The sequence below is a fragment of the Selaginella moellendorffii genome, unplaced genomic scaffold (assembly GCF_000143415.4).
Source record: "Selaginella moellendorffii unplaced genomic scaffold, v1.0 SELMOscaffold_88, whole genome shotgun sequence".
Classification (NCBI taxonomy): domain Eukaryota; kingdom Viridiplantae; phylum Streptophyta; class Lycopodiopsida; order Selaginellales; family Selaginellaceae; genus Selaginella; species Selaginella moellendorffii.
In genome coordinates, this window is record NW_003314349.1 from 431,298 (window position 1) to 456,132 (window position 24,835).

Below are 24,835 nucleotides of genomic sequence, written 5' to 3' on the forward strand. Positions count from 1 at the left end.
GCACCGCGGGAACAAGCACGTACATGGTGACGAAGATGAGCACGTTCGGCAGGAACTGGAGGATGAAAGTGGAGAACCAGTTGGAGGAGCGAGCCCAGGCGAGCCAAACTTGCAAGTGCTCCATGGTATCTCGCCCGATGAAGCGGCTAGCGTTGTGTATCGCGGTGATGGCCGCCAGTGGCGAGCTACAAAAGAAGAGCACCAGCAGCAACAGGAGATTCACAGCAACCGTTCGCAAGCGTCTCTGGAGTGAGCTCCTGCCGAGGTGGTGCCAATAGATATCGCGAGGCGAAGGAGCCCTGCCAACTTTCCAGCACCCCCTCGAGAGCTGCGCCTCCACCATCGAAAAACCTCCTACTAATCTATCGCTCCTGGTAGAATTCATCCTAGCGTCCTGTAGAGCCCTGCTCGCCGTGAATACGTCCTTGAATACCACGAAAGCAATCCCAGCACCTGTGGCAATCCCATCCCTGTAAGCACCGAGAGAGCTCTCGAGCTCCCCGCGTCGAGCAGCCAGCCTCCTCAGCCTATCCTCGGGAGTCAAGCGGCACAAAACTAATATACAGCTCCAGCACCTCGTCACCTCGTGCTTGATCCAAGACCACTTCTCCCGGAACCAAGACACCCTCCTGTGGCTGCTGCTGGACGATGACAAATCCACGAAAAGATCCCTATCGTCACCACTAAAAAAGTAGTCTTCCTCGTAGAACACCTGCTGTCGTGCTCGAGCCTGAGCGTCCGCTGCCACAATCCTCTCCCTCGTCTTGAGCAGCTCGGACTTGAGCCGATAGAACGCGTCCAGATCGTGAGGGACAACAATGGAGTAGACTTTCCCTGGATACCGGTGCTCAAAGTAGTCCTCCAGCGGCCGCTTGTCCATGGCGAGAACCCGAGGAACTCCTCTCACCATCAGCGTGAAAATCGCCACCGAGTCGGCCGAGTCTCCGTCGTGGAACTGTGTCGCCTGGAGATGCTTCTCCAGGCTACTCGTGCAAAGGTGGACGGCGGCGGTGAGAGCCACCATGAACACCGTGTGAGCCCACAGCCATGGCGATCCCTCCTTGACGTGAGCAACCGTCGCCTTTGCAAACTGGTCCTCGATTGGAACCGTGCCCCCATACAAATTCACGGGCAGGATGACCAGCACTGCCACCACCGAGACGATCGCGAGCGTGACGAAAGTGTAGCCCTCCACCGACAGATACTGTGCCGAATTGGCGCCGCACAGCCTCGCGATCTGCTGGCTGGTCGTGTGCCACACCGCCAGGAGCTTCGTCACCAGCGATGCCGCCCCGGGGAGCTTGTGATCGCTCCTCACCTTGACGACGAGGAAGAGGATCACGCAGCACACGGCGCCGATGATGGAGATGTTGCTCAGGTACTGGATATTTCCATACCATGCGTCCTGCTGCTTGGGGATGAGCCAATCGAAGGAATCGTCGCCGGGCGCCGGCGCTGCAGCTGGCGCCTCGAATCCAGCCATGGATCGATGCTACTGTCGCTGTCGCTGCTGTGAATCATACCTCGAATGGAACTCCAGCTCCAAGAACCCTAAAATCCCAAAGAACCAAGAGCCCTAAAGTTCTATATAACAAAATAAATATATGCCAAAGGAATCTTTCCTGGAGTTTGAATGCTTCTAAGCTCCAAAGTACCAGATATCGTTGGAATCGAGGAACTCGAAGCCTCCCATGATGGGCTCGGGGCTGCCCAGCGCGAGATCGTATTCTCCAGCTGGGAATCCATAGTCGGAGTGGACTTCCTCCTCTCCTGGAGCTCCAAATTCATGGTGCTGGCCATCGTTTCTCTCCTCCTCCATCGCGAGCTCGTTGAGATAGAACGGGTCCGCCAATCCTCCACTTTGCTGCCGCTCATGGTGGTGATCGTGACGATGGCGATCGCGCTCTTCTTCGGGCCTTGAGCCTTGATCTTCCTGCTCTCCAGGACGATCTAGTTGCTCCTGCGGCTGTTCTAGGTGGTGGTGGTGACGATCTGGTCGCTGTTCTTGCTCGTTTAGATCCAGGCTGCGGCCATGCTGCTGGAACACGCTAAAGTTCGATCCCATCGCAGCAGCTGGATAGCCCCAAGCTTCCACCACGAGAGGCGGCGTCGGCTGGAACAGTCCCTTGCCACCACCGCCCGGAGGAGCCGCCGCTACCGCCGCCACCATCGCCACCTGGTTGTAAGGAGCCACTCCGGATTGGATCAAACCATTTCCAGCCTCCGCCACTGGCCTGTAGCTGCACCTTCCTTCGTGGTTGTTCCTCGAGTTGTAGTCCTTGAATGCGTTCCCCGGATCGTGGTGGAAGCACTGCTCGTAGCGGCACCGAAAGCTTCTCTCCTCCGGCTCTATACGCGGCTCGGCGATCGGTCTCTTCTCCCGAGATCTTCGTCCGGTTTCCACTCGTTGCTGTGGTGGATCCTCTTCCTCCTCGTCCATGGCACTAACTTCCGAGCTTCCGGGACGAACTGGAGGTGGTGGCGGTGGCGGCGGCGGTGGCGGCGGTGGCGTCACAGTAGCACTAGCGACCTTCGCTTGCTTAGACTTGTTCTTGTTCTTGGGCTGCTTAGAACTCGGTGGAGGAGCTGGATCGTCATCGCTGGAAGTAGTCCCCGCCGGCTGTGATCGAGCTCTGTCATTGCTAGAGCTGCTGCCTGAGTTGCAAACGTTGCTGACCTTGGTGGTGGTGGTGGTGGTGGTGGCGGCGTTGGAAGTTGACGAGGACACCACCAGCGACTCCTCGTGAGCTAGCACCGCGATCCAAGTCGCGCTCTCCTTGGCAGTCATCTTGTCCTGGAGGCACTTGGAGCTCCTCACCAGCGTCCTGATCTTGGCGATGTCCGGCGACAGGTGCTTGATCACCGCCAGCAGCACTCCAACCTTCCAGGCCTTTTTGAGATCGTGAGGCTTCTTATACGGCGGCGGCACGTCCTTGGCTCCTCTCACCTGCGACCCAATCTCCGACCACCACTCCTCGTTCCCAGTCGGCCACCACGGCGGAGGAACCAGCTTCTCCAGCGGGTACTTCCTTTGCGGAGGATCGCAGTGCTGCATTAGAGCCGAGAGGAGCGATCCCAGCGTCGTGTCCTGGAGCTCCTGCAATGCCCTGGCCGTGCTCCAGTTCTTCCTCCTGGAAGAATCCCTGCCGCTGTCCTCGCCGGAGTTCTCAGCCTGGAACTTCCCAATCGCCACTGGCGCGTTCTTGTCGAATCTCACCTTGTCCTTCCACCACGCCCGGAGATTATCCGAGGAGCCACTCACGGGCTTGCCCTTCTCGGGGACGATCCCATAAACGAATCCCTGCGCGTGGCAAACCTCCACCATCTTGAGCATGTACTTGAGGATCCCATCCTGTGCTCGAGCCATCTTCTTGCGCCGCGCTTGCTCGGGCGATTGCTTCTGCTTGGCCCGATCCTTGCCGCCGCCGGCGCCCCTGGCCTTGAGCTGCTCCTTGGCGCGCTTGAGGCGGAGCTTGTCCATCCATATCCGCTTTTCCAGCTCGTCAATGTCCGTCTCGCCGCCATCGTCGTCCACGTCGTCGCCATCGCTCAGCTCCACCTCGTAATCCGCCACATCCTCCTCCATCCGCTGCGGCGGGCTATAGATCTCGTAGATTACCTGAGAGAATCCTTCGCTCCAGTGCCAACGCGTCCCGATTCATCCCCCCGGACTCCTCTGCATTTTTAGGGTTCTTCGAGTCTCCAGCCAAACTTTTGGCTTAACCTTTAACGCAATCCCAGCCGTCCATCTACACACCTGGCTGATGTTTGTAGCCAAGTAAAAGACTCTTGCTATTTAAATGACAGAGTAATTTGTTTTTTAAAAAGTAAATAGAAAATTATAAAATAAATATAAAAACTGTTATTAAATAATTTTCTTAGAAAAATTAAATAAATCCTAAGGCTTAGTAACATAATGGTACCAAAGTTTAATCTAAACATTCAAGGTTTTAAAGGATATATAAATTTACTTCAGGTATTTAGTGAAATGATTCCAAAATAATTAAAGAAAGTTTCCTAAATTGACAATTATAAACTAAACTAGTTATTAAAAGGCATTTTTTTATGGAACATGTTTACATATTTAATAAAAAATACCAAATATCTTAGTGATAGATTTAACTAGTTAAGAGAAGAAAAATTATTTAATAGTTTTGTGAGAGATCTTAATATAATAAATTTAAAAATATAAGACATTCAAGAAATGCTTGCATAAAGATATTTATAATAATATAAGAAAATTTAATTAATGATATTATAAAAATAATAATTTTAAAACAATTAGTTTGTCTATACATTTTTAACTGCAAAAGACTTAAGGCTTATCTTTACTTATCACTCTCATGAATTAATAAACCACTCTTCCATGGGATGATTTTCTTTTTTTAAAATAAAATTATAGTTTTTATAATCACTTAAAGGGCTATGGAGTAAGTTCATTTTTCCTAATTATAATATCATAATTATAGTAGCATAGCATATAAATTATCTATTTAGGATTGTATTTTTCATATGTGATAGTCATTGTTAAACTTGAAATTATAAGCATAGCTCTCCAGGAAGCTCTCCATCTTAAATCACTCCATTAATTCAAGTTTAAATTATAATCCTGGAGAGCTATGGAGTAAAGGGACAAAGAGGTACAAAATTGAGAGGAATAATAATACACCAATAATTAAAAAATGATAAAATATTTTTAATTATGTTAAATTAATAAGCATGGTGGGTATTTATTATGAATTTGGTAAATTTGATATTATAATTTCAAGTTTAACAATGACTATCACATATGAAAAATACAATCCTAAATAGATTATGCTACTATAATTAGGATATTATCCAAAAATGTTTAGGTATTTGTAGCAAATTTTTAAAAATGCCAAAATAATATAAAACTGGCTTTATTCCATAACCTTGATTACTTAAATAAAAATCAATTAACATAATTGATTTGGAATAATCGTTCAACAATTCAAAAGTGTTTTGTATGATCTTTTATAATTACAGGAGTTTTGAAACTCTTACCGAATAGAAGTCTCGTGGCCTTGGATGTGGCAAGTAAGAAACTTTGCTGTTGGGATTCAAGGCAGTCCACCTACAAAGCCCGTGTAAAGTAAGACTCACAAATAATACATCTTCACCTGTAGCCAGTAACGAAGTAATGGACGACAATGAAGATTTGAAGCTTGGCAAGCTCGTTACCAGGACAAGTTCGATTTCCCATCCCAAAGGGCATGAACGTGAATGGAGATGCTCCATATTTCTAGTGAAAAACCCCAGCCAGAGTTACACAGAAAGGCTTTGAGAATTTAGTACCTCCCAGCGCTCTGGATCGAACTTTTCTGGGTCGGGGTGGACGTGTGGATCCATGTGTACTTGTCTTAGCCACGCTTCCGCATGCCACCCTTTGGGAATGGTAAAGCCTATACATGGAATGCAATGAGAGAAAATCACTTAAAAGATGAAAAGCACACTCACCATTAAACTCGACATCTACCAAGGCTCTTCTGAAGACCATTGGAGATATATTTGCAAGTCGCAGTGTTTCGTCGACAACCTGGGAAAAGAAGAGACAAAATCAGGAATGAAAACAAGGAAAAATGGCCAGCACTGACACTAGAAAGGTAGCGCATTCTTTTGATGTCTGAAAGGTTGAGCATTTCCCCTTCTGAAATGCATTTAGCGATGCCATCTTGCTCGGTCTGAATAAGAAAGATTGTATGTTTGTATGAAACTGCAAACCTTTACCTTCACTTTCTCGAGCACATCAGGATTTCGCTTCAGGAAAATCATCAGCCACATGATGACATGAGCCGTCGAGTCGTGACCAGCGTTCATGTACATGTTGAGCACGTCTATGATTTGAGCGTCTTCCAGAGCCTCTCCTTTGTCATCTAGCTGATCCATGAGCAACGAAAGAATGTTTGTTTCCTGTGGCTTTCCAGAAGCTCTTCGCTGGTTGATCACGTCCTGGATAAGCTTGATGAGCTTTCGCCTCGCCTGAGAATGGGAAAACGTCACAAAGCTGTGTAGGACAACGCATGTGGCTTTTACCTTCAAGGCTTTGTTGTAGGCAGTCCCAGGGAAGTTGATGGGAAGAGCACGAATGCCTTGGTTGACAATGTAGTACAAGGAGAAAGTCTCATCCACGTCGAGACTGGAGTCTTTCCCATATAAAATGTGGAGGACAGTTAGAAACGTGAACTGTCGTATCAGAAAAACCCAGTGTCAACAAGAAAAAACTAAGACAAAGAGGAAGTAAACATCGCTTACCCTTCTCATCTCGGTAAGAAGAACGATCTTATCCTGCGCAGACCACCTCGCAAGGCACGCTTTTATGTTGTTGACGATGAGAGGCACATACTGCTCTAGAGCTTTGGGACTGTTCACAGCGGGCTCGGTAAGCTTCCGGAGCTTGAAGTGGCTCTCACCAGTTAATCCCGCAAACGAATTTCGTCCCATGAGCTCAACAGCGCTCTCCGGCCATCCTGTCTCAAAGCTGTCTTTGGAGAGCACGAATTTGCATGCCTCTGGTGTGGCAGCAAGGACGGTGGGCTGCCAGAACAGAAACGCCTTGTAAAAACCCACTCGATTGTACCTGGAAACCAAGAAGAAGCGACGGTTAGACAAGCGAGAGAAAACTGCGACAGTACCCAACTTGGCAACGTAGTGAGCCATGAAAGTGTCCGGTCTTCCAGACTTGAAGGCTCTGAGGAAAGCAGCCATGTTGCCAAAGACGGGCCATCCAAGCGAACCTGGTGGAAGTGGAGGCTGTCCCGGCTTGAGCACCGGCTCATAGTACCATTTGTTGAAAAAACTCGAGAATGTCAACAAGGCAGTGACTGCCACCACCGCAACGCCAAGAATCATGGCAACCTCCATCGTTTTTTTGCTTGACGGGCACCGCAAAAACCTCTGATCTCCCTTCCTGCATAACATTTTGCTTGCAAGCCATTAGCGCCCATAAGACAAAAGGAATCAGACTTACCTTCAAAGCTTCCATTAGCTCCAAATAAAAACGCTTGTCTTTTCTTAACAGGATGCCTTCACCATTTAAAAGAGCCGCGGCAAACTGTAGTCTGTGTCCATTATCTCAACAGTAACGATTCCAGCTGCAGAGATTCCAAGAGCGCTGCTTTTTCCGTAGAGGTTGGCAGATAGATATCAAAAAAGAATTGAAAGGACAGAGATTACCTGGTCGGAGTTTCATCTTCGTAAAGCAAGACCATACCCATTGCATAGCCTGTTAACAATCACCAAAAGCTGCACAGGGACAATTCGGATCCGCCAAATAACAAATCTTTAGCATTGCATTCCTGTAATACCATCACCTGAGAAAGTGACTTTTAATTCTACCTTCTCACTGCAAAACTACAAGCGTGAGTGATTCAATAAAAGAAACAAAAATCCACAGTAACTGAGTTCCTGTAAAGAATAACAGGCTTAGCTTTTTAAGAACGGAGTAAGAAAATTTCGAAAGAAGCACACCTGAGTTTGGCTGAAGAAGAACGAGGCTAGATACAAAAAAATGGACAAAAAAGCACAAAGGTAATAGTACAATCGCGAGCTGATGTTTTGCTCAGCTTCAACCCACCAAAGTGAACTACCTATGAGGACAGGCTCGCCGTCAACTCAATCTCCTCTTCCGGCCTTTCTTCACGCGCGTCGTGTGGCAGCACGGCAATTCTGTCGGTGTTTTCAATGGCCCACTCGGCGAACTTTGGCGAAGAAAGTAGTTCTTTCATGGAGTTGTGCGTGTATTCCCTCGCCAGGGCCTCTCTCTCTGCCCGGGACATCTTGTTGCGCTCAGGTGTGTGGTGGAAAGTTGAGTAGAAGGTTCGCTCGGGTGTCACCTTGAAAGTTGCTGGAGGCGACACGAAGACGCGCTTTCCTGCATAAACACGCAGTTTAGAGCTAAACCAGACGATATAATTTACCTGAAATGGTGACCGGAGTGTGATAGGAGCTTGACGGAACTCCAAAGGGGGATGTGGCGACCTGCTTCTTCTTCCACATCTTCACATACTTTTTGCGATACCTCCACGCGCCGAAGGCAGAAGAAGAGGAATCTTCCCTGGAGAATGGCCACGAGAAATCGACCAGACTTCCCAGGCCTTTAAAATGCTTGGGTACCAGAGAAATCAATATCCCGACGACCAATGACAGAACGCTGAACACCGGATCAGTCGAAGTCTGAAAAACGGGGTGTAAGCTTCGCAGGAAGAATAAAGCTTGTTTACTCACTTGTAAGAGCATTGTAGCGCCGAAAAGCCGGATAGCCCATTTGACGAACGTTGCTGTCCCAGAGTCCACATCTCCCTCATTCGTGAGAATAAACTTACGAACTCCCCAATATCCCATGTATGCACCGACTGTGAGAACTCCCATCAAACAAAATATGGCGATCTGCAAGGGAACGGTTAAAGAAGGCATTGGAAAAAAAAAAACTATATATATCTTACCGGCTTAACCATGTCTTCCCCCAATCCCATATCCATCAACATTGGGGTCAAAAGAATCGAGATCTGTCGGAGTAAAAGAGCTCCAAAACCCACCTGAAAATCGTGCTACACGTCAGAACGAAAAGCTGGCCGAGAAGGAAAAAAAGAAACAAAAAAAAAAAATGCTTACAAGAGAGCCATATAGAAGTATGTAGATACTGCTTTTCCTGCCAAATGGCAGAAGTTTCATCGCCTGCAGTTAGCTGTTAACGAAGGACAGTCAGCTCTACAATGTGTACCTGAAACAAAATGATGAGCACCACTAAAACGATGCCCAGAGTCATGCCACTGCTGTAGTAAAAGGGAACCCATTCGCTCACGATGGGCGCCGAAATGAGTAAAGCGATGCCAAGTACGAAGAGAAACACTCGGTAGGAGCAAAACTCTGTAACACGCAATGATCAGCAACTTGTCCAAGAAGAAAAGAAAGAAAAACGCGTACCTTCTTTGACGAGCACAGTGACAGGAGTGTCTTTAATCGAGGCTTTCCGATCTGACCGGATATCAACGTACATGGTTTCGAACGGTGACATGCTCGCAAACCACTTATTCTTTTCCAGAGCCTTCCACTTTTCTTTCGAGCACTGGCACAAGTCCAGGGTCGCGTTGCTGCGAAGAAACGCAAACCAAACCAACCAAACCAACAAAAACAAGAGTGTTAGAACCGCCAAAGAGTTCTTCCCCAAAGAGCTTCATGCATACCCATGAAGGCAAGCCTCGATCTTCGATAGAGTGAAAGGAGCCGAAACATTCACGCGCCGGACGTGAGCGAGCTTGCGGAAGCTCTCCAATCGCGACAACGCCGGGACGACGTAGCGCTTGCAGCTAAGGACGCTGCCAGTGTTCATCCCCGGCGAAGAGCTCATGAAAGAATCGTCCAAAAGCGGCGCCTGGAGAGCGTCCGGGTCGCCGCCATCGCCTGTCAATAAAGAACAATTTCTAAGCTACCGCCATAGCTGCGCAGCCACAGTACCTTCGATCGCGCCTCCAAAAGCCGCGCAACAAGCGACGAGGACGAGAATCCCAAGCACGCGCCATCGCCAAGCCATTAGAAAAAACCCTAGTGTATCGTCTGCCCTAAAGCTCTCCACTCTTATTTCTAGGTTTTTGCGCCCACATCCTCCAGCGAGAGAAAAAATCATGGCCTCTATCTCCTCCTACTAGATGGATCTCCAGCTCCCGGATGGAATTCCTCACAGGTAAAGCTCCTCTCAGCTGGATTCTCAGTGCCAAATCCAAGATGTAGGATCCCCAAAGAGGAATCGGATGAAACCCCAGATGATGTCTCATCCTCTTGCATTTCCAGTGGCAACGGAAGCATCTGCCACTCTTTCCAGGTCTGGGATTCCTCTCTCTCGCGATCTCTCTTGACACATTTTTATTTTTCTTTCGCCCTTAGCGAATGAGTGTGCCCAAAACACCATGGGTTTCGTTTGTAAGAGTTCTTAAAGTGCTTAAGGAGAAGCTATCGTTCCAGGATTTCATTTATCTGGTGGAGCAGTACACAGTCTTTAAGGCAAGCCTCTTTTTTTTTTTCTAGTTATTTTTCATTTTTTCTTTTTTGGTTCTTGATCTAACACGAAGCAATCTTTTTTTGCAGCAAGGGAAGATTTCTCGTAACACACTCGTGCGTGTTTTCAAAGACATTGTAGGCGAGCAAACGCTGAAAGAGATGGTCATTAGCATGCAACCGGAGGTAATTTTCATCTATCTTTGCAAGAACAACGCAAAAAAAATTCACATTTTTTGGTTATAGGTGTTGCAGGCCCAAAAGAGCCTCTTACGATCCGTCAAGTCGTTTGCAAAGCACACCCGCGGTATGTGTAAGCCTTTCTCTCGATCCAGCTTACTTGACTGCTTGATGCAAGTATCGACAGTAAGTTCTTGTGTCTCAATATGGTTCTTGAGACTGACTAACATCCAGATATGGCGTTGAATCCAAAAGGACTTGATCCAAAAGCCACTCTCGACACCATTGAACTGGATGTCGAGGTGGAGAGGGATTCTCATCCGAGGCTTTTGCTTACATTACCAAGTTTCTTTTGGCGATGAAGGCAAGCTCGCATTGTCTAGCCATTTGAAGGAGGTGTGAAGTCAAAAGGTTTTGTGAAAGAGGAGGGGTTTCCAGTTTCCTGTGGAGTGATGATGAGACAGCCTTTCTCGTGATGGAGGTTGGTATTTATATGCAAGAAATGGCCTCCGTGAGTGAGATCATGGACCAAAAAGAAGTTCTCTCTTCTTTTTTTTTTTTCGTTTCACTTTGCTGCCTGCGAAGCAATCTTCACTGATGGTTTGATTTTGTTTCTTTGTTTCCTATTTTCAGGTGACAAATGCAGTCTGGAACCTGAACTTGAGACAAGCAGTGACACCACAAAGCAGAGCAATTTGTCGATAATGCTGAAAACCAAGAAGGCCTGAGTTCCCAAGTGTTATTCTGTACACAAGTAGAGTTACGACAGGAGCTGGAAATGAAGCTCAATATGTTGTTAAGCTTTCCTTCTAACTTGGAATGCATTTTAGTTTCTTCCATGATCAAAGTTCATGATGCCGAGTTTTCAGATGTGCTGATCAGGTGGAAACATCATCAAGAAAATTCCGCTTTAGAGATCGTTTCAGTCCGGAATCCCATCAACCTGGCATATTTCTGGATCTGGTGACAGAGACAAGAGACCTGTCCTTGCCTCCTCCTCATTCTCCTGCTTGGATTCTCCAAGTTCATCTTTGATGATGCGGTTCTCGGACTAAGTTTCATGCTAGCTTCGATCCTCGACTGGACAAGAAGAAAAATCAAGCGGCTTTGTAAAAGTTCCTCTTTGCTACCTTGTGACACCGAGTCCTCTCTCCTAAACCAACAAGAACAGGGAAGCAAGGGAATTTCACGAAGAAATGCCTCTCATCTCTGTTGGATGGACAGACACGTAATTGCCGATGCAAAGGGCTCTTCTCCAGTGCTTTGCTTGCATTACTGCAAAAAGATCCATTCAGCCGAAATCCTTTCTCAACGCTCTCCATCTATCCAAGAGTGAACATCTCATATGCTCCAGCACTTGGCATGCATTCCACTGTCGCCGTTGAATTCCTGCCTCATCGAGAGCAATTGTCTTTTATTGAAAATTGAGAATTCGCATCAATCAATTCTGAGAGGGTGTTCAACCAGACAAAAAGGTCACAGTCGGAGTAAGATAATTAGGAATAAGTTTAGCTGAAGCCTCATAAAAATGTTGAGTGAAATGAGTACCATCAAACCATTATTCACTTGGATTCTCACATACAGTACCACTAGTTTGTCCACAACCACATAATATAGAATTATTACAATGAAAATCACCACCAGGAACACCACAACAAGATTCTTTATAAGTTTTGAATCCATAGCTATCCATATTTTGAATTATTTTCATTGCTTGCAGAAAACCTCAATATCATCATTTTGATTATTAATATAATTTACCATACTTAATAGTTTCTTATTAAATAAGTTAATAACATTAGTAGTTTCAATAACACATCCAAACTTGTCATAATGCATATCAGTAGCATTTGAAAATAGTTGTAAATAACTTAAAGCACAATCAAAACGAGGAAGATTCATTATTAGAAAATATTTTGCATCAGAATTATATATATATATCCAAAATATTAGATTTAATACCCTTAATCACAGATGGAATTGTAATATTTAATACATATGCAAAATCTGGCATACCATAACCAAGATCATTACCACCAATCTCAATATAATAAAGTGCTTTTTCATATAATATTTTCTTATCATCTTGATGATCTTTAACTTGTTATTTATGCCATATAAATTCTGAAATTTAAACAGATAATATATGAGGAGTACCAAAAGTATTATCATAAACATTAGCTAGATGACCAGTTGCTCCAGCATAACCGAAATTCAAACTTGTAAAATAAGTACCATTATAAGTTAGACTTGGAAGCTCAATATCACCAAGTTTAAGATTGCGAGCTAAAATCACTATATCTTCTCCAAGTGTTACTCCATACGGTAAATTTCCAGAAAGACTATATTGATGTCCTGCTAATGTTTCAAGATTTGGATGTATTTGCTTTTCAAAATTACGAGCATCACCACAGATCACTAGCAAACCAAAAAGAATTAAAAAGAGAAGACTAAAAGCCATAGACACAAACCAAAGATTACAAAATGATGTGATAATAAAATTAAGTTTAGTGTTCTTTTTATGTTTCAGTTATTTCTAGTAAAATTTAATTAAAAAAGCCTTAAAGCTATTCTTTGTTCGTCCAAAAAATCTAATCCTGATTATTAAAGGTATGAATTCTGAGACAAGCATATCGAGAGAGCTGCTGCAAGTGAAAATGCATCATATCTCCTAGAACGTCGTTGAATTTGAAGGACTAGTCAAACAATGTTACATTTAGTCGCTGGAAACATCAAGAACGGATACCAAGCTAAAATTTCTACATTTTTCTCATATTTGTAGAAAAAACTTTATTTCCAAGGGAAGAACACAACTAACATTTACCTTTCTTACATGGAGGTGGTGGAGGTGGTGGTGATCGTGTTGGCGGCGGGGGTGGCGGTGATCGTGTCGGCGGCGGGGGTGGCGGTGATCGTGTTGGCGGCAGGGGTGGTGGTGATCGTCTCGGGGGCGGGGGTGGCGGTGACCGTGTCGGCGGCGGGGGTGGCGGTGATCGTCTAGGCGGTGGTGGTGGCGGTGATCGTCTAGGCGGCAAGTTGCAATCCACCAGAGGGAGAATTCCAAACGAGAGGACTGTTGATGGGCCACAAACAGTAGTGTTCTTGGTGAGAATTGTGGAACCGTTTATGGACATGGAACAGGCAGCTCCAAAGAATGTGATTCCAGGCTCCTCTGTGAAAATAAAGCTGCCCAAAACAAAAATTTTCTTATCATCCATCTCACAAGACAAGAGATTTGTTCTCACTTATATCCAAAGACAGGAAGAACAGGAAAGCATTGTGCTGGAGTTGAGAAATTTGTCAGCACTGTGGTGCATGTTGGGTCTCCATAGATTTCATACGTGCTAGCAGCAGCCAAACCAGTAGATATTGCAAGAAACAAGGTGATAAAAGTGCTCCATGTTGCCATCTCTTCTTTTCTACTCAATGCTAAGAATGAGGTCTTTTTAAGAGGTTTTTATAGCTGGAAACTTTGAGACTGGTCTAGCTACAAGCTTAAATTTTCCTTCTTGATTTGATGCTATGATGCACCTAGAACAAGCAACTAGTTGATTTGATTAAAAACAATTATTGGTGATCACTTCCTTTCCACAAACAATCGTCAAGATTGTTGGTTAACCTTGCAAGATTGGATCTTATCATTTTGTGCATATATAAGTTTCCCAGAGCACAAACAACAGTGATCTTCATCTCATTGTCTTTAAAGATGTCAAAGAGGTCTTCCCTGTTTCCAACGCTGCTCATGCTTGTAATCTTCTCATTTGGCTACATTGCAATGGTCAAGAGCGAGAGCTATTTCAAGATCTATCTAGCACCTGGAGCTTGTAACTTGGATCTAAACACCGCCACCAATTTCTCCCAGCCTGCACAGTGCTTCCCAGCATCACCAGTGTTTGGCTACAAGTTTATATTTGACAAGGAGCCAGGGATCCTCTACTCCACACTGGCTTGCTCTTTTGGCAATGGAAGTAGCGTGCTCACACAAACCACAACGGAATGTAATCCCATAGCAAACACCACCCTTGCATTTGGAATTATCCCACTCTCTAGCTGCAGAGCTGTGTAAGTGTTCTCATCATAAAGTATCAACGAATAAAAGCTTTAGAAAACCACTCCAAGAGATTTACAAGAGAAACCAGTGTGTGCTCTACCAAGAAATCAAAGCTTGTGAAGATTGTTTCGGAAAGAAATCTACAAAGAGTAAAGAGTTTTGTGCCAAGAGTAACTTCTTCTTTTTCTTCTTGGATTCGTTGATATGAAAGGTGCAATGCTTGGTGCGTGAAAGCTTGTGCTTTAATTCAAACAAAAGGCAGCCAGAGCGATCGGGTACGTTCCAATCGAGATTCCTTTTGGCCGATCCTCTCTCCAGGTGGATGATATTTTGTACCATCTTTAATGGCGATGATCTTGTGAGAGCCAAGGACAAAGCGACTGGCGCTCTTCATGTCTTCCTCATGCCCCCACCACACCCCTGCCAGCCACCAAGCATTCCAAGTGTGTGCTGATGGCCCTCCAAGATTCCGGGCTCTAGAAGTACTTCCATTCACTTGCTCACTCCCAAAATTCTCGACTTGGGCGATCTCTCGGCGATCCGGCAAGAGCCCACTACGAATCCCCGCCCCCCTCGACGTGGGCTCACTCGATTCCATCCCAGTTTAGCTTCATGGATGCAATTCTGGAGCTAAAGCGTGCAACGAGTGGCAAGAGAAGCGTGCTCGATTGCGGCGCTTGGGCGCCCTCTCCCGGCGATTCTCGCCGATCCCGACGTGGGTCGGATCGATCCCATCGATTCCTCTTGGATCGACTCGGTCAAATGCCAAGAATATAGGAGGAGCTCGATTGGACCTCCAATTCCGGATCTAGGGCGGGCGCGATGGGCGACCAGATCCGCGATGACGACGGCAAGCCGCTGGGATGGAGCATTCCCGCGCACCCGGACGAGGGAGACGGCGCGATCAACTCCCGGGCAGTGCGATTCAAGGACGCGGGCACCAGCGATGGCGAATTCGAGGTAAAGCACGAGAATGTGGAGCAGCACCACCAAGAACAGCAACGCCCACCCGCCGGCGGTGGCGATCACTTCCCCTCCTTCCCTTCCAGCGATCTGGGCAAGATGGAGGACGTCTCCCTTGGCGCCAGCTCCCCGAAGGTCTGCCTCCTCTACGGCACGGTGGAGCTGGAGATCATCGAGGCCAAGTCGCTGCCCAACATGGATTGGTTCTCGGAGAGGGCCAGCCAGTGCTTCTCCATCCTGGGCGGCCTCCAGACAATGTGTGCCAAGCCCAAGGACAAGCTCGCCCACCATCGCCACAAGATCACGAGCGATCCATACGTGGTTTTCAGCCTGGGCGACGCCATCCTCGCCAAGACCAAGGTGATCAGCAACAGCCAAATTCCACACTGGGGCGAGCGCTTCCAGCTCCACGTCGCTCACTCGGTCCCCGAGGTGTTGCTCACGGTCAAAGACAACGATGTGTTTGGCGCGCAAGTGATCGGCGGCGTCAAGATCCCGGCTCACCGCATCGCCAGCGGCCCCGCGATCGTGGAGACGTGGTTTGACGTCGTTGGATCGGGTAAGGAAGGCGCGCAGCTCAAGATCTCGATCAAGTATACTCCAGTGGAGCAAGACAAGAACTACCAGCACGGAGTTGGAGCCGAGGGCGCGGTTCCTCGGACTTACTTCCCGCTTCGCAAGGGCTGCTCGGTCAAGCTCTACCAGGACGCGCACTGCCCGGACGGTGGTCTTCCGGAGATCACGCTCGAGGGTGGCGGAGCTTACGAGCATGGCAAGTGCTGGGAGGATATCTGCCAGGCCATTCTCGAGGCTCACCACCTTGTGTATATCGCGGGCTGGTCGGTCTTCCACAAGGTGAAGATCGTCCGGGAGCCTGAGAATCACAAGAAGTTTAGCAATGACATCGCGAATCTCACACTCGGGGAGCTGCTCAAGAGGAAGGCCGCCGAGGGAGTTCGCGTGTTGCTGCTGGTGTGGGACGATAAGACCTCGCATCACACTCCGTTGTTCACGACGGTAAGAAAGAAAAATCTCTTCTTTTCTTCTTCTTCTTCTTTGTTCTTGCGAGATTGCTGGAAGTTAACATCGCTGTGAGTTGCAGAAAGGAGTGATGGCTACCTATGACGAGGAGACGAAGAAGTTCTTCCGGCACTCGGCGGTGCGATGCGTGCTCTCCCCTCGCTATGGCGATTCCAAAATGAGTTGGCTCAAGCAATGGGTGAGACTTCGCGGCTTTTCTCTTTTTCTTTCCTTTTGACTCTTCGTCTCGATCTTTTCCCAGGTTGTGGGAACGTTCTACACGCACCACCAAAAGCTCGTTATTGTCGACAGCCAAGGACGAGGAAACAATCGTAAGCTTACGTCTTTCATAGGTGGGCTGGACCTGGCGCAAGGACGATACGACACGCCTGAGCATCCGTTGTTCAAAACGCTTGGCAGCATCCACAGGGACGACTACCACAACCCGACTTTCACTGTAAGCAAAAGAACACATCCTTCTTGACAGTAGTGTTAGCAGAAAAGCATACTTTTTTTGCTTCTTTGTTACTCGATGCTTACGTTGGTTGAGCTGGAAAACCAGGGAACGATCGATCATGGTGGTCCAAGGCAGCCGTGGCACGACCTCCACTGCCGGATAGACGGCCCGGCAGCGTACGACGTGCTGACAAACTTTGCTCAGCGCTGGAGAAAGGCCGCGACATGGCACGAGGATGCTATGATCGAGATCGACAGGATTTCCTGGATTCTCAGCCCAAACGATGGCGACCAGGCCTTGATGGTCACGGAGCTGGACGATCCTGAAACATGGAACGTCCAAGTAAGTGAAAAAGAAAAGGCTTTAGAGAAAGAACGAACTTACACTTCGTGTGATGCAGGTGTTTCGCTCCATCGACTCTGGATCCGTGAAAGGATTTCCAAAAGAACCAGCAGACTGCCAGAAGCAAAACTTGGTGACGCTCAAAAACGTTGCCATCGACACGAGCATCCACACGGCGTACGTGGAGCGCATTCGCTCGGCCCAGCACTTTATCTACATCGAGAACCAGTACTTCCTGGGCTCGTCGTATGCCTGGCCAGACTATAAGAAGGGTGACGCGACTCATATGATCCCCATGGAGCTCGCTCTCAAGGTGGCCTCCAAGATCAGAAGCGGCGACCCGTTCGCCGTCTACGTTGTCATTCCAATGTGGCCGGAGGGCGTCCCTGACAGTGCCACCGTCCAGGAAATCCTCTACTTCCAGGTAAAACAATCCCATTCTCGAGTGTTCTTCACGTTGTCACTGACTTGGATGCTGGATCAGAGCCAAACGATGAAGATGATGTATAAGATCATCGCACAGGCCTTGAACGAAGTTGGCAGTGGCAACCATCCCACGGACTATCTCAACTTCTACTGCCTTGCAAACCGGGAGGAGCGAAGCGAACCAGGAACCATGGCACCAGCCGAGAAATCCACACAGGTAACACTTCTTTCTTCCCCGAAAAACTCTTGAGAACTTTGCGCCTCCTCGTCCAGTGGTACGCTCAAAAGTACAAGCGCTTCATGATCTACATCCACTCCAAAGGAATGATCGTCGACGACGAGTACGTGATCATCGGCTCGGCCAACATCAACCAGCGTTCCATGGACGGTTCCAGGGACACCGAGCTTGCCATGGGAGCTTATCAGCCCCACTATACTTGGGCTCACAAGAAACACTCCCATCCTTTCGGCCAGGTAGCTTTGAAGTTCTTTCTCATTGCTTGCTTGTCACTGCAACGCTCCCTGTTCCTCCTGTTCTTCTTGTATTCTCTGTCCAGGTTTATGGATACCGAGCTTCTCTCTGGGCCGAGCACCTTGGAGACTTCGATCCAGCTTTGTTCAACGATCCCTCTGATATAAGATGCGTCCACAAAGTGAACGAGATTGCTCAAGGTAACTGGAAGCAGTTTGTGTCCGAGGAGCCGTCCGACATGAAGGGCCACCTTATGAGCTATCCCATGAGCGTCCAGGTGAACGGCGAGATCAAGCCCATCGCCGGCAACGAGAGCTTTCCCGACGTTGCTGGTCAAGTTCTCGGCCAGCACTCCATCAACTTGCCCGACAACTTGACTGGATGAGAAACTGGTCTCAAATGTGAAACATTTTTGTGAATAGCTTGTACCGTTCGACGACTTCTTTTGATTTCTTTCCTGTACTGAAATGTTGCACAGCTGCCATGTCATACAAATACACAACTTTAGAAAACGTCTCACGACTTGGCCGTTGATGTGATCTCAGGAACTACTCCAGCGCAGTCGTCGCTGCTTCCGGAATCTCTACTTTTCGTGCTCTGGATGGAGCACACAAGATAGAAACTCGTAAGACTTACGCAAAAACTAGCGGGCTTACCTTTGCCGGTTGGCCTTGCAAATGCAAAGGCCTGGAGTTAAGATCAATCATGTGCGTGTCGCCCTTGGATTGATCGGCATCGCCGACGGCTATAGCAACGGCGGGAGCATCACTGTTGTTTGATTTCGTCAACGCGATCCTCTTAGTCGGGTGGTAATGGTTTTGTCCGCGGTGATCGTTTGATTGTACACCAGCATCTTCAGGCTGAGATTTACAAGTAGCAAGCTGTAAGAAACTGTCAAACAACTACCGCGAAGCTAAAAGTCCGGTGATTACCTCCACCCTCTGTCCCAGCATGAGGTATCTTTCGTGCGTTTTCTTCCCTCCGGTATGTACATCCATGTCGCATTGCAAGCACAGTGACGTTCCATCAATGCCACAGTAGAAAAAAGCTACGAGCCAAGTCACTTTAGCCAGAAACAAAAGGCAAAACCCCAAAGAAAAAACGAAAAAGTGAGGCTTTCGATGACTTTACCAGGAGCGCTCTCGCAGATATCACACCGAGGCACCGCTCGGGCCTCCGCGAGCTGCAAACGAACGTGGCGGCTAGCTAGCTTGTTACATCCGTGCACCTGAAAGAAAGAAACCAAGAGATTAGTTTCTTCCAATCGCGAGAGTGAGCGAGGAAAGCAAGAAAGAAAAAGAGGCACCTTTTCATCGCACTTGGAGCACAGCGCAGCCTCGTCTGCCGCACAAAAGAGCCTGGCTGGAGCTGATTCGCAGACATCGCACAAGGTCCGCATTATTCTTCTACAGCTCTCTAGCCGCGAGAATCCACTCAATCTCAATGGATTCTCGCTACATTCTTGCGGCAAATCAAAATCCCTGCCATTCTTCACAGCGTTTCTAGCTCGCGGTAGCGCTCCTCGTCGCCACGATCTCGACCTGGAAATGGTAATGCCGCGAAGAGCATCGATCGATCGTACCTCGCAGCGCTTGCCCGGATCTCCAAACCCTACTCTTTGTTACTCGCGAAACTTTATTTACCGCCTAATCTCCCCAGGCTGCTTTTCGGCCACCAGTATAGGTCCCACGTGGGCATCGCGAATCTGTGGTCACGGACCCGCCAAGTGGCAGCTGACGTAGGCATAAAATGTAGGTATCTTTGCTCTTATCCATTGATTTGAAACGGATATCTTTTACCCTTAAGCGATTCTCCACCTGACACGTGGACGGTTAGGGTATACTAGGGTTCTGGGTTTTAGGGCGGGGATGAGAGCTCGCGGGAGGATATGGAGGTTCTACGCCTCCCAGGCGGGAATGGCGCCGCACAGGTCGAAAGATCCAGTGCCAGTGCTCGGTCCGCCTGCTCTAGGCAAGCAAAAGATTCTAGATCTTCTCAAGTTTCGGCCGATCGATTTTGCGGAGATCCAGAAATCGCTCCGGGAGAATGCCGAGGAGGCGGCCAAGGTCAAGATTGGCGAGAACAAGGTGGAATTCAGTGGCCGGAGCTTGCTGGGGACGCTCTCCCGCGACGCCGGGATCATCAAGGATGGAATGCGGGTGTCGAGCGCCATCGCCGAGAGGAGCGATGGCGATTTCTTCTACTTGCTGGTGAGTAACTTCGCGCTGTCATCGACCACGGTGGAGGAGGTGAGAATGCATTTCCCCAAGGGCGCCAGGGTGAAGATCAAGCACCCGCGAGCACTGTGCACGGCCAAAGGGAGAGTGATCATCGAGATCCACAACCCCATGTACATCGACTTCTTGGGGATCGAAGTTCCAGATGGTCTCACCGTGGAGAAGATCTGGGAAGAAGCGTCGGCTGCTCTAGAGAAGAAAGATTACGTCCGAGCGATCCACCTCCTCACGAGGTGTGTCGACGAGGAGGGATACAAGAACAAGGTGGAAGCTCTTTCCAAGCGCTGCCAGGCATGGCTGGGATTAAACTGCTACGAGAGAGCGTTCGAAGACGCCAAGCGAGCACACGTCGTGGATTCCACTCACAGGCACACGTACCTCCTCAAAGGCCAACTTTTTCTCGGCCTCCAGAAGTTCCGAGCAGCGCTGGACAGCTTCTACCGATCGGGCCTCGCGGACGACGACACCATGAAGCGGTGTGCTCGGTTGATCGAGCAGCGAGACACTGGCAACTACGAGCTGCGAGAGTTCATCCTCGGCAAGAGCAAAGCTCCCGAAGTTGGCGACTATCTCGGCCCCGTGAGGATGGGAATGGCGGCCGACGAGGAGAAAGGCCGGGGCTTGTTCGCGACCGAGGAGATCAAAGCCGGGCAGCTTCTGCTCGTCTGGAACGCGGCGGCAGTGGCACCGCGGGAGGATTTGCCGGCAAAGTTGATGAGGAAGTGCTTGACGTCGAGGAAGAGCTTGTTCCAGTTCTTGGGACTAGACAGCGAGCTGGCGATGGAGATGGGATTGTTCAAGCCGACCAACGTTCTCATCCACGACCAGCAGCAAGACTACATCTGGTTCGACGCCGTGCCCGCCATCGCCAAGCTTTGCTCGAGCTACGCCTTCCAGATCGAGGACAAGCCCGAGAGCCCGATGGGACTGTGGACACTCCCGGCGCTCATCAACCATTCCTGCGTCCCTAACGTGTCGCAGCAGATGGTTGGAACCGCGCTGTTCGTGAGAGCCGCCAGGAACATCCGAGCCGAGGAAGAACTCACGCTGCCTTACATGGACGTGAAGAAGCCGCTGGACGAGCGCATGTACTGGACGGACAGCCGCTGGGGATTCACTTGCAAGTGTCTCCGGTGTCGGGTGGAAGCTCGGCTGCACGCTCAGAGGCCGGAGTTCCCGTGCTTCCACGCAAGGATGAGAGAAGCAGCCAAGAGGAAAGATCGAGCGGAGGCTCTGGAGGAGCTGCGAAGGATTGCAGTGGAAGTGGAGGATCAAATCGCCACCTTGGCTTCTCCGGTGGAGAGAGACTGGGTGAGAACGTCGTACTACTCGGCTTACAGGGCCGGTTTTCTCGAGAGATCGTCGGACAGTCCGGCGAAGTTGAGCTCGCGAGTGAGCGCGTACCAGATGATGGCGGCGTTGCATGCGACGTGTCCCGGGTATGGGATTGTCCGGGAGATGGTTGCTCTCGCCAAGAGCGCGCTGCCATCGCCGGGCATGGAAGCCATCTCGGAGAAGTCGCGATCGCTCATCGAGAAAGAGTGCCTTTGCGTGCTCGGGGAGCAAAAGCGCGAGTTTTTGGACGTGTTCGTGGACGAGCTCCTCAAGGGGGCCGACTTTGACATCCTGAGAACCTGAGAAACAACTGTTCACAGAATCCCGAGAACTTTGGAAGAAAGAACCTTCCCGTAAAGGAATGTCCAAGAACAACAGCGCGATTTGAGAAGACAAGGCAAGAGAATCTCGGAGAAAATCGCGAGATGAATGAGAATTTGACAAACCCAAGTTCCTGGAAAGGAGCCGAGCTTGACAATTCTACAAGAACTTGGACAAACGAGGAAGAAAAAAGCGATTTTGACATAAATTTCGTGGAAGATTTTACACTGGGCTGCCGTGGACGGCTCTCCAATCTACTCGAGCAGCAATAGCAGCAGTAACAACGAATCTCAAACTCGTATGAGCGTCGCGAGCGGCGAGAGATAGCACACAGACTTTAGAACCAAATTCTAGGAAGAAAAAAGCGATTTTGATATAGATTTTACACTGGGCTGCCGTGGACGGCTCTCCAATCTACTCGAGCAGCAACAGCAGCAGTAACAACGAATCTCAAACTCGTATGAGCGTAGCGAGCGGCGAGAGATAGAACACAAACTTTAGAAGTCAAAGATCACTCCAGCCTCGATTCACTTGCCTTCCTCGCTTGCCTTGGCCACCACCACACCACTGGAAATCACCGCGGACGAGACCCGGCACACCACCATCTCGTGCTGCTGCTCGATCAAAGTCTCGGTTTTGGCGATGGTGGCGGCGGCGATGGCCGTCCCGGACGATGCTGGGCGAGGAGGAGGAGCCGTGGAGGTCGAGGAGGAGAAGGGCGATGGGTGCGGCGGCCGTGGTGGGCTGAGAGGCTTGGGGAAGTGGAGATGGTTGAAGACGCTGAAATCGTCGTAGCAATTGGTGGCGGTGGCGGTGGAGGGCGGCGGCGGCTTGGCGGCGCTCCTCCTCGTCGGGCTCGTCTTGTAGAATGGATCATAGAAAGTGTTCCTGTTGTTCTGTGACATTGCTACTGCCATGATCTTGCTCCAAGCGCTCGGCGCTCCTCTTCCCCTCTTTCTCCTCTCTAGAAATTCTCAACACCCTTTGCCCTGTCGATCGAAAGCTCTGGAACCAATCCAATCCGATGATCTGTCGCGAAACCGCGATCGATCGCGCGGAGGGGCGCGAGCGCTGCGATTCCCGGCAACCACCCTGGTGGATCGATCCAGCGAGGAGTTCTTTCCAGGCTTGGACGACAGAGATCTCCCCGTTAAATGCGAAGACGGCCCTTCCAAACGGTGCACGAAAGCATCTCTGGGGGGAGGTTCGCATATCCTTACCGTGCACGTGGCGCGCATCCGGCCGTCTACAGTATGCTTGCGTGGGGGGCAATGATTTGCCAGAGCGTCCACGTGGCGCGTTGTTATTGGTTACAGACGTGGCTGAAGCTCTTTTAGGGCTCTACCGCTAGGTCCGAGGGCTTTCCGGCGATGGAGGCTCTCAAGATCGTGGCGCTGGCGCTCGCATTGTCGGCGCTGTGGATCTCCCCCGCCGCCGCGAAGAAGCAGGAGAAGAATCTCGAGGAGATCACGCACAAGGTGTTCTTCGATGTGGAGATCGGCGGCAAGCCGGCGGGGCGCGTCGTCATGGGGCTCTACGGCAAGGCGGTGCCCAAGACAGCGGAGAATTTCCGGGCGCTGTGCACGGGCGAGAAAGGTACTGGATCGCAGGGCAAGACGCTCCACTTCAAGGGCTCCGCGTTCCATCGGATCATCCCCAGCTTCATGATCCAGGGGGGAGATTTCACGCACGGCAATGGCATGGGCGGGGAGTCGATCTACGGCACCAAGTTCGCGGACGAGAATTTCAAGCTCAAGCACACGGGGCCGGGGGTTCTGTCCATGGCCAACGCCGGATCCAACACGAATGGATCCCAGTTCTTCATCACCACCGTCAAGACGAGCTGGCTCGACGGCAAGCACGTCGTGTTTGGCAAGGTGATTAGCGGCATGGACATTGTCTACAAGGTCGAGGCGGAGGGGTCGCAAAGCGGCGCCCCCAAATCCAAAGTCACCATAGCCGACAGTGGCGAGCTTCCACTGTGATAAGCTTTTCTCTTCTTTGATTTAAAAATTGGGAAATGTTTTGTAAGATTTATTAGTAAGTATTAATTCATGTTTAATATTTTAAGTTGTGTTTACAGCCTGGTGTCGTGCCAACAGTTTATGAATGAATGGATGAGTCTGAGGCCTTGTATAAACAACGGTAGGCAGGAATGAATGAGTATGAGGTGTATTGCTAAAGAACTTATAATCCTAAATAACATAATTTTGCTCAGGACATCCATACACATGTGAAAAATGTGCTTTTGGCCTCGGTACACCAAAGCCATGCAAAAATTGTGCTTCAAGATCCATGTGAAAAATGTCCATTTTCAATGAGCTAGAATCTAAAAAGAAAGTATGCACCACTTTTGCAACACTCAAAAAAGCCAGAGGAATTAAACCCTTGCATACCTTTATGCAAAAGCCTATCTATACCAATCTCATTTGTTTTCAAACTTCAAGCTGTCCACACATACATACCATTAGATACAGAAGACTTCCCATGATCTGGCAATAAGGAATGTGATGCATCTGTTGTTCTTCAGGTGTCTGAGGTGCTTGTGTCTTGCTGAGATGGAGCACAATTTCCATAGGGGTAGCAGCCTTGTTTAGCTTGACTAACCAAACTTAGCTAGGATCTCTCCCCTTGGAGAGCTGAATTGAGCTGTGCTGCCTATGCCAGATCTAGATGCCTAAGCAAAAATAAGCAGGGCCAAGATCCACCATCTTGAAGCATGCTTGGAGCTCACACTTAGCATGGAAGAAGGTCCTCTAGTTTTTCTGAATAAATCTGTGTAAAGACAAGAGTGCTGTCATGAACTCGACAAAATACATTATTATATTTCTAGAATTTATCAAATTTGCCAAATAAAATCAATTGAAAAAAAACATTTGAAAATTCATTATAATCTTATTTCAATCAACTAAAAATAGATATAAATATTCACTCAATAACAACCTTATAAAATACAGAAGGAAACTATGAAGTAATTTACAATAAATTTTCAAAATTTAGATTTATTCTCATATTTTTTC

The 24,835-nt window shown here is 48.7% G+C and overlaps 9 protein-coding genes and 1 long non-coding RNA gene across 19 annotated transcripts in view; 5 read left to right on the forward strand and 5 right to left on the reverse strand.

Annotated features, from left to right (window-relative positions):
* The window catches only part of LOC9637582 (CSC1-like protein At4g35870), a 2,499-nt gene extending 1,016 nt beyond the window's left edge, over window positions 1–1,483 (reverse strand). The window contains exon 1 of the mRNA XM_002988407.1: window positions 5–1,483. Within this exon, the coding sequence (XP_002988453.1) occupies window positions 5–1,483 (1,479 nt within the window). The remainder of the gene's footprint in view (window positions 1–4) is intronic.
* Window positions 1,484–1,564: 81 nt separating this feature from the next.
* On the reverse strand, window positions 1,565–3,673 carry LOC9637583 (ETHYLENE INSENSITIVE 3-like 1 protein). The gene has a single exon (XM_002988408.2). It carries the CDS (start codon window positions 3,584–3,586, stop codon window positions 1,640–1,642), a length of 1,947 nt encoding a protein of 648 aa, XP_002988454.2. The 5' UTR covers window positions 3,587–3,673; the 3' UTR covers window positions 1,565–1,639.
* A 1,245-nt stretch (window positions 3,674–4,918) lies between these two features.
* LOC9637584 (ent-kaurenoic acid oxidase 1) lies at window positions 4,919–9,694 on the reverse strand. Of its 3 annotated transcripts, XM_002988409.2 has the most exons (11): window positions 7,489–7,610; window positions 6,989–7,425; window positions 6,659–6,928; window positions 6,274–6,598; window positions 6,055–6,204; window positions 5,749–6,000; window positions 5,616–5,702; window positions 5,479–5,557; window positions 5,317–5,423; window positions 5,142–5,263; window positions 4,919–5,095 (listed from the first exon to the last, which is right to left on the reverse strand). In XM_002988409.2, exons 3-11 carry the CDS (start codon window positions 6,880–6,882, stop codon window positions 5,002–5,004), a joined length of 1,440 nt encoding a protein of 479 aa, XP_002988455.2. In that variant the 5' UTR covers window positions 6,883–6,928; window positions 6,989–7,425; window positions 7,489–7,610; the 3' UTR covers window positions 4,919–5,001. The 3 variants fall into 3 exon arrangements, 2 of the variants coding, with proteins under 2 accessions (XP_002988455.2, XP_024517994.1); XM_024662226.1 differs by having other exon boundaries at window positions 6,274–6,928; XR_002990635.1 differs by lacking the exons at window positions 4,919–5,095; window positions 5,142–5,263; window positions 5,317–5,423; ... (4 more) ...; window positions 6,274–6,598; window positions 6,659–6,928 and adding exons at window positions 7,938–8,193; window positions 8,245–8,406; window positions 8,463–8,555; ... (3 more) ...; window positions 9,204–9,420; window positions 9,475–9,694 and having other exon boundaries at window positions 7,284–7,425; window positions 7,489–7,891.
* LOC9637586 lies at window positions 9,589–11,030 on the forward strand. Of its 4 annotated transcripts, none has more exons than XR_002990637.1 (7): window positions 9,589–9,700; window positions 9,748–9,838; window positions 9,901–10,017; window positions 10,102–10,197; window positions 10,258–10,377; window positions 10,426–10,672; window positions 10,825–11,030. XR_002990637.1 is itself a non-coding variant. In XM_024662227.1 (6 exons), exons 1-6 carry the CDS (start codon window positions 9,666–9,668, stop codon window positions 10,917–10,919), a joined length of 501 nt encoding a protein of 166 aa, XP_024517995.1. In that variant the 5' UTR covers window positions 9,589–9,665; the 3' UTR covers window positions 10,920–11,030. The 4 variants fall into 4 exon arrangements, 2 of the variants coding, with proteins under 2 accessions (XP_024517995.1, XP_024517996.1); XR_002990636.1 differs by having other exon boundaries at window positions 10,447–10,672; XM_024662227.1 differs by lacking the exon at window positions 10,426–10,672 and having other exon boundaries at window positions 10,258–10,324.
* A 1,346-nt stretch (window positions 11,031–12,376) lies between these two features.
* LOC112341656 (rRNA 2'-O-methyltransferase fibrillarin-like) lies at window positions 12,377–13,539 on the forward strand. The gene is made up of 2 exons (XM_024662196.1): window positions 12,377–12,413; window positions 13,031–13,539. The coding sequence occupies exons 1-2, from the start codon at window positions 12,377–12,379 to the stop codon at window positions 13,537–13,539; spliced, it is 546 nt and encodes a 181-aa protein (XP_024517964.1).
* Window positions 13,540–14,954: 1,415 nt separating this feature from the next.
* Window positions 14,955–18,438, forward strand: LOC9637587 (phospholipase D delta). Its single transcript, XM_002988343.2, has 8 exons — window positions 14,955–16,222; window positions 16,308–16,424; window positions 16,488–16,682; window positions 16,788–17,024; window positions 17,083–17,448; window positions 17,509–17,667; window positions 17,724–17,924; window positions 18,008–18,438. Exons 1-8 carry the CDS (start codon window positions 15,065–15,067, stop codon window positions 18,305–18,307), a joined length of 2,733 nt encoding a protein of 910 aa, XP_002988389.2. The 5' UTR covers window positions 14,955–15,064; the 3' UTR covers window positions 18,308–18,438.
* Window positions 16,227–17,174, reverse strand: LOC112341647. Its single transcript, XR_002990630.1, has 3 exons — window positions 17,067–17,174; window positions 16,568–17,004; window positions 16,227–16,501 (listed from the first exon to the last, which is right to left on the reverse strand). It is a non-coding gene; the product is annotated as an uncharacterized LOC112341647 (long non-coding RNA).
* Window positions 18,332–19,563, reverse strand: LOC9637097 (B-box zinc finger protein 18). Of its 5 annotated transcripts, XM_024662167.1 has the most exons (6): window positions 19,505–19,540; window positions 19,229–19,463; window positions 19,054–19,150; window positions 18,855–18,970; window positions 18,579–18,782; window positions 18,332–18,519 (listed from the first exon to the last, which is right to left on the reverse strand). In XM_024662167.1, exons 2-6 carry the CDS (start codon window positions 19,319–19,321, stop codon window positions 18,439–18,441), a joined length of 591 nt encoding a protein of 196 aa, XP_024517935.1. In that variant the 5' UTR covers window positions 19,322–19,463; window positions 19,505–19,540; the 3' UTR covers window positions 18,332–18,438. The 5 variants fall into 5 exon arrangements, with proteins under 5 accessions (XP_024517935.1, XP_002988458.2, XP_024517934.1 ...); XM_002988412.2 differs by having other exon boundaries at window positions 19,229–19,560; XM_024662166.1 differs by having other exon boundaries at window positions 18,346–18,519; window positions 18,579–18,803; window positions 19,229–19,561.
* A 227-nt stretch (window positions 19,564–19,790) lies between these two features.
* Window positions 19,791–21,797, forward strand: LOC9637588. The gene has a single exon (XM_002988344.2). It carries the CDS (start codon window positions 19,791–19,793, stop codon window positions 21,795–21,797), a length of 2,007 nt encoding a protein of 668 aa, XP_002988390.2.
* A 1,353-nt stretch (window positions 21,798–23,150) lies between these two features.
* On the forward strand, window positions 23,151–23,893 carry LOC9637098 (peptidyl-prolyl cis-trans isomerase CYP19-4). The gene has a single exon (XM_002988345.2). The coding sequence runs from the start codon at window positions 23,186–23,188 to the stop codon at window positions 23,798–23,800; it is 615 nt and encodes a 204-aa protein (XP_002988391.1). The 5' UTR covers window positions 23,151–23,185; the 3' UTR covers window positions 23,801–23,893.
* The last annotated feature ends 942 nt before the right edge of the window (window positions 23,894–24,835 follow it).

Coding starts and splice junctions, on each gene's coding strand:
- LOC9637583 (XM_002988408.2), bottom strand. CDS start 3,586: ATGGAGGAGGATGTGGCGGATTACGAGGTGGAGCTGAGCGATGGCGAC.
- LOC9637584 (XM_024662226.1), bottom strand. CDS start 6,882: ATGGAGGTTGCCATGATTCTTGGCGTTGCGGTGGTGGCAGTCACTGCC. Junction 6,001..6,054: donor CCTACAACAAAGCCTTGAAG/GTAAAAGCCACA, acceptor TCCCATTCTCAG/GCGAGGCGAAAGCTCATCAA. Junction 5,703..5,748: donor ATGTGCTCGAGAAAGTGAAG/GTAAAGGTTTGC, acceptor TTTCTTATTCAG/ACCGAGCAAGATGGCATCGC.
- LOC9637586 (XM_024662227.1), top strand. CDS start 9,666: ATGGATCTCCAGCTCCCGGATGGAATTCCTCACAG. Junction 10,198..10,257: donor TCATTAGCATGCAACCGGAG/GTAATTTTCATC, acceptor TTTTGGTTATAG/GTGTTGCAGGCCCAAAAGAG. Junction 10,325..10,824: donor AAAGCACACCCGCGGTATGT/GTAAGCCTTTCT, acceptor TCCTATTTTCAG/GTGACAAATGCAGTCTGGAA.
- LOC112341656 (XM_024662196.1), top strand. CDS start 12,377: ATGACCAGTTGCTCCAGCATAACCGAAATTCAAACTT. Junction 12,414..13,030: donor CATAACCGAAATTCAAACTT/GTAAAATAAGTA, acceptor TCTTACATGGAG/GTGGTGGAGGTGGTGGTGAT.
- LOC9637587 (XM_002988343.2), top strand. CDS start 15,065: ATGGGCGACCAGATCCGCGATGACGACGGCAAGCCGCTGGGATGGAGC. Junction 17,025..17,082: donor CTGAAACATGGAACGTCCAA/GTAAGTGAAAAA, acceptor CGTGTGATGCAG/GTGTTTCGCTCCATCGACTC. Junction 17,668..17,723: donor CAGCCGAGAAATCCACACAG/GTAACACTTCTT, acceptor CTCCTCGTCCAG/TGGTACGCTCAAAAGTACAA.
- LOC9637097 (XM_024662164.1), bottom strand. CDS start 19,321: ATGCGGACCTTGTGCGATGTCTGCGAATCAGCTCCAGCCAGGCTCTTT. Junction 18,971..19,053: donor TATCTGCGAGAGCGCTCCTG/GTAAAGTCATCG, acceptor CTTGGCTCGTAG/CTTTTTTCTACTGTGGCATT. Junction 18,520..18,578: donor TGCAAGGCCAACCGGCAAAG/GTAAGCCCGCTA, acceptor TGCTCCATCCAG/AGCACGAAAAGTAGAGATTC.
- LOC9637588 (XM_002988344.2), top strand. CDS start 19,791: ATGAGAGCTCGCGGGAGGATATGGAGGTTCTACGCCTCCCAGGCGGGA.
- LOC9637098 (XM_002988345.2), top strand. CDS start 23,186: ATGGAGGCTCTCAAGATCGTGGCGCTGGCGCTCGCATTGTCGGCGCTG.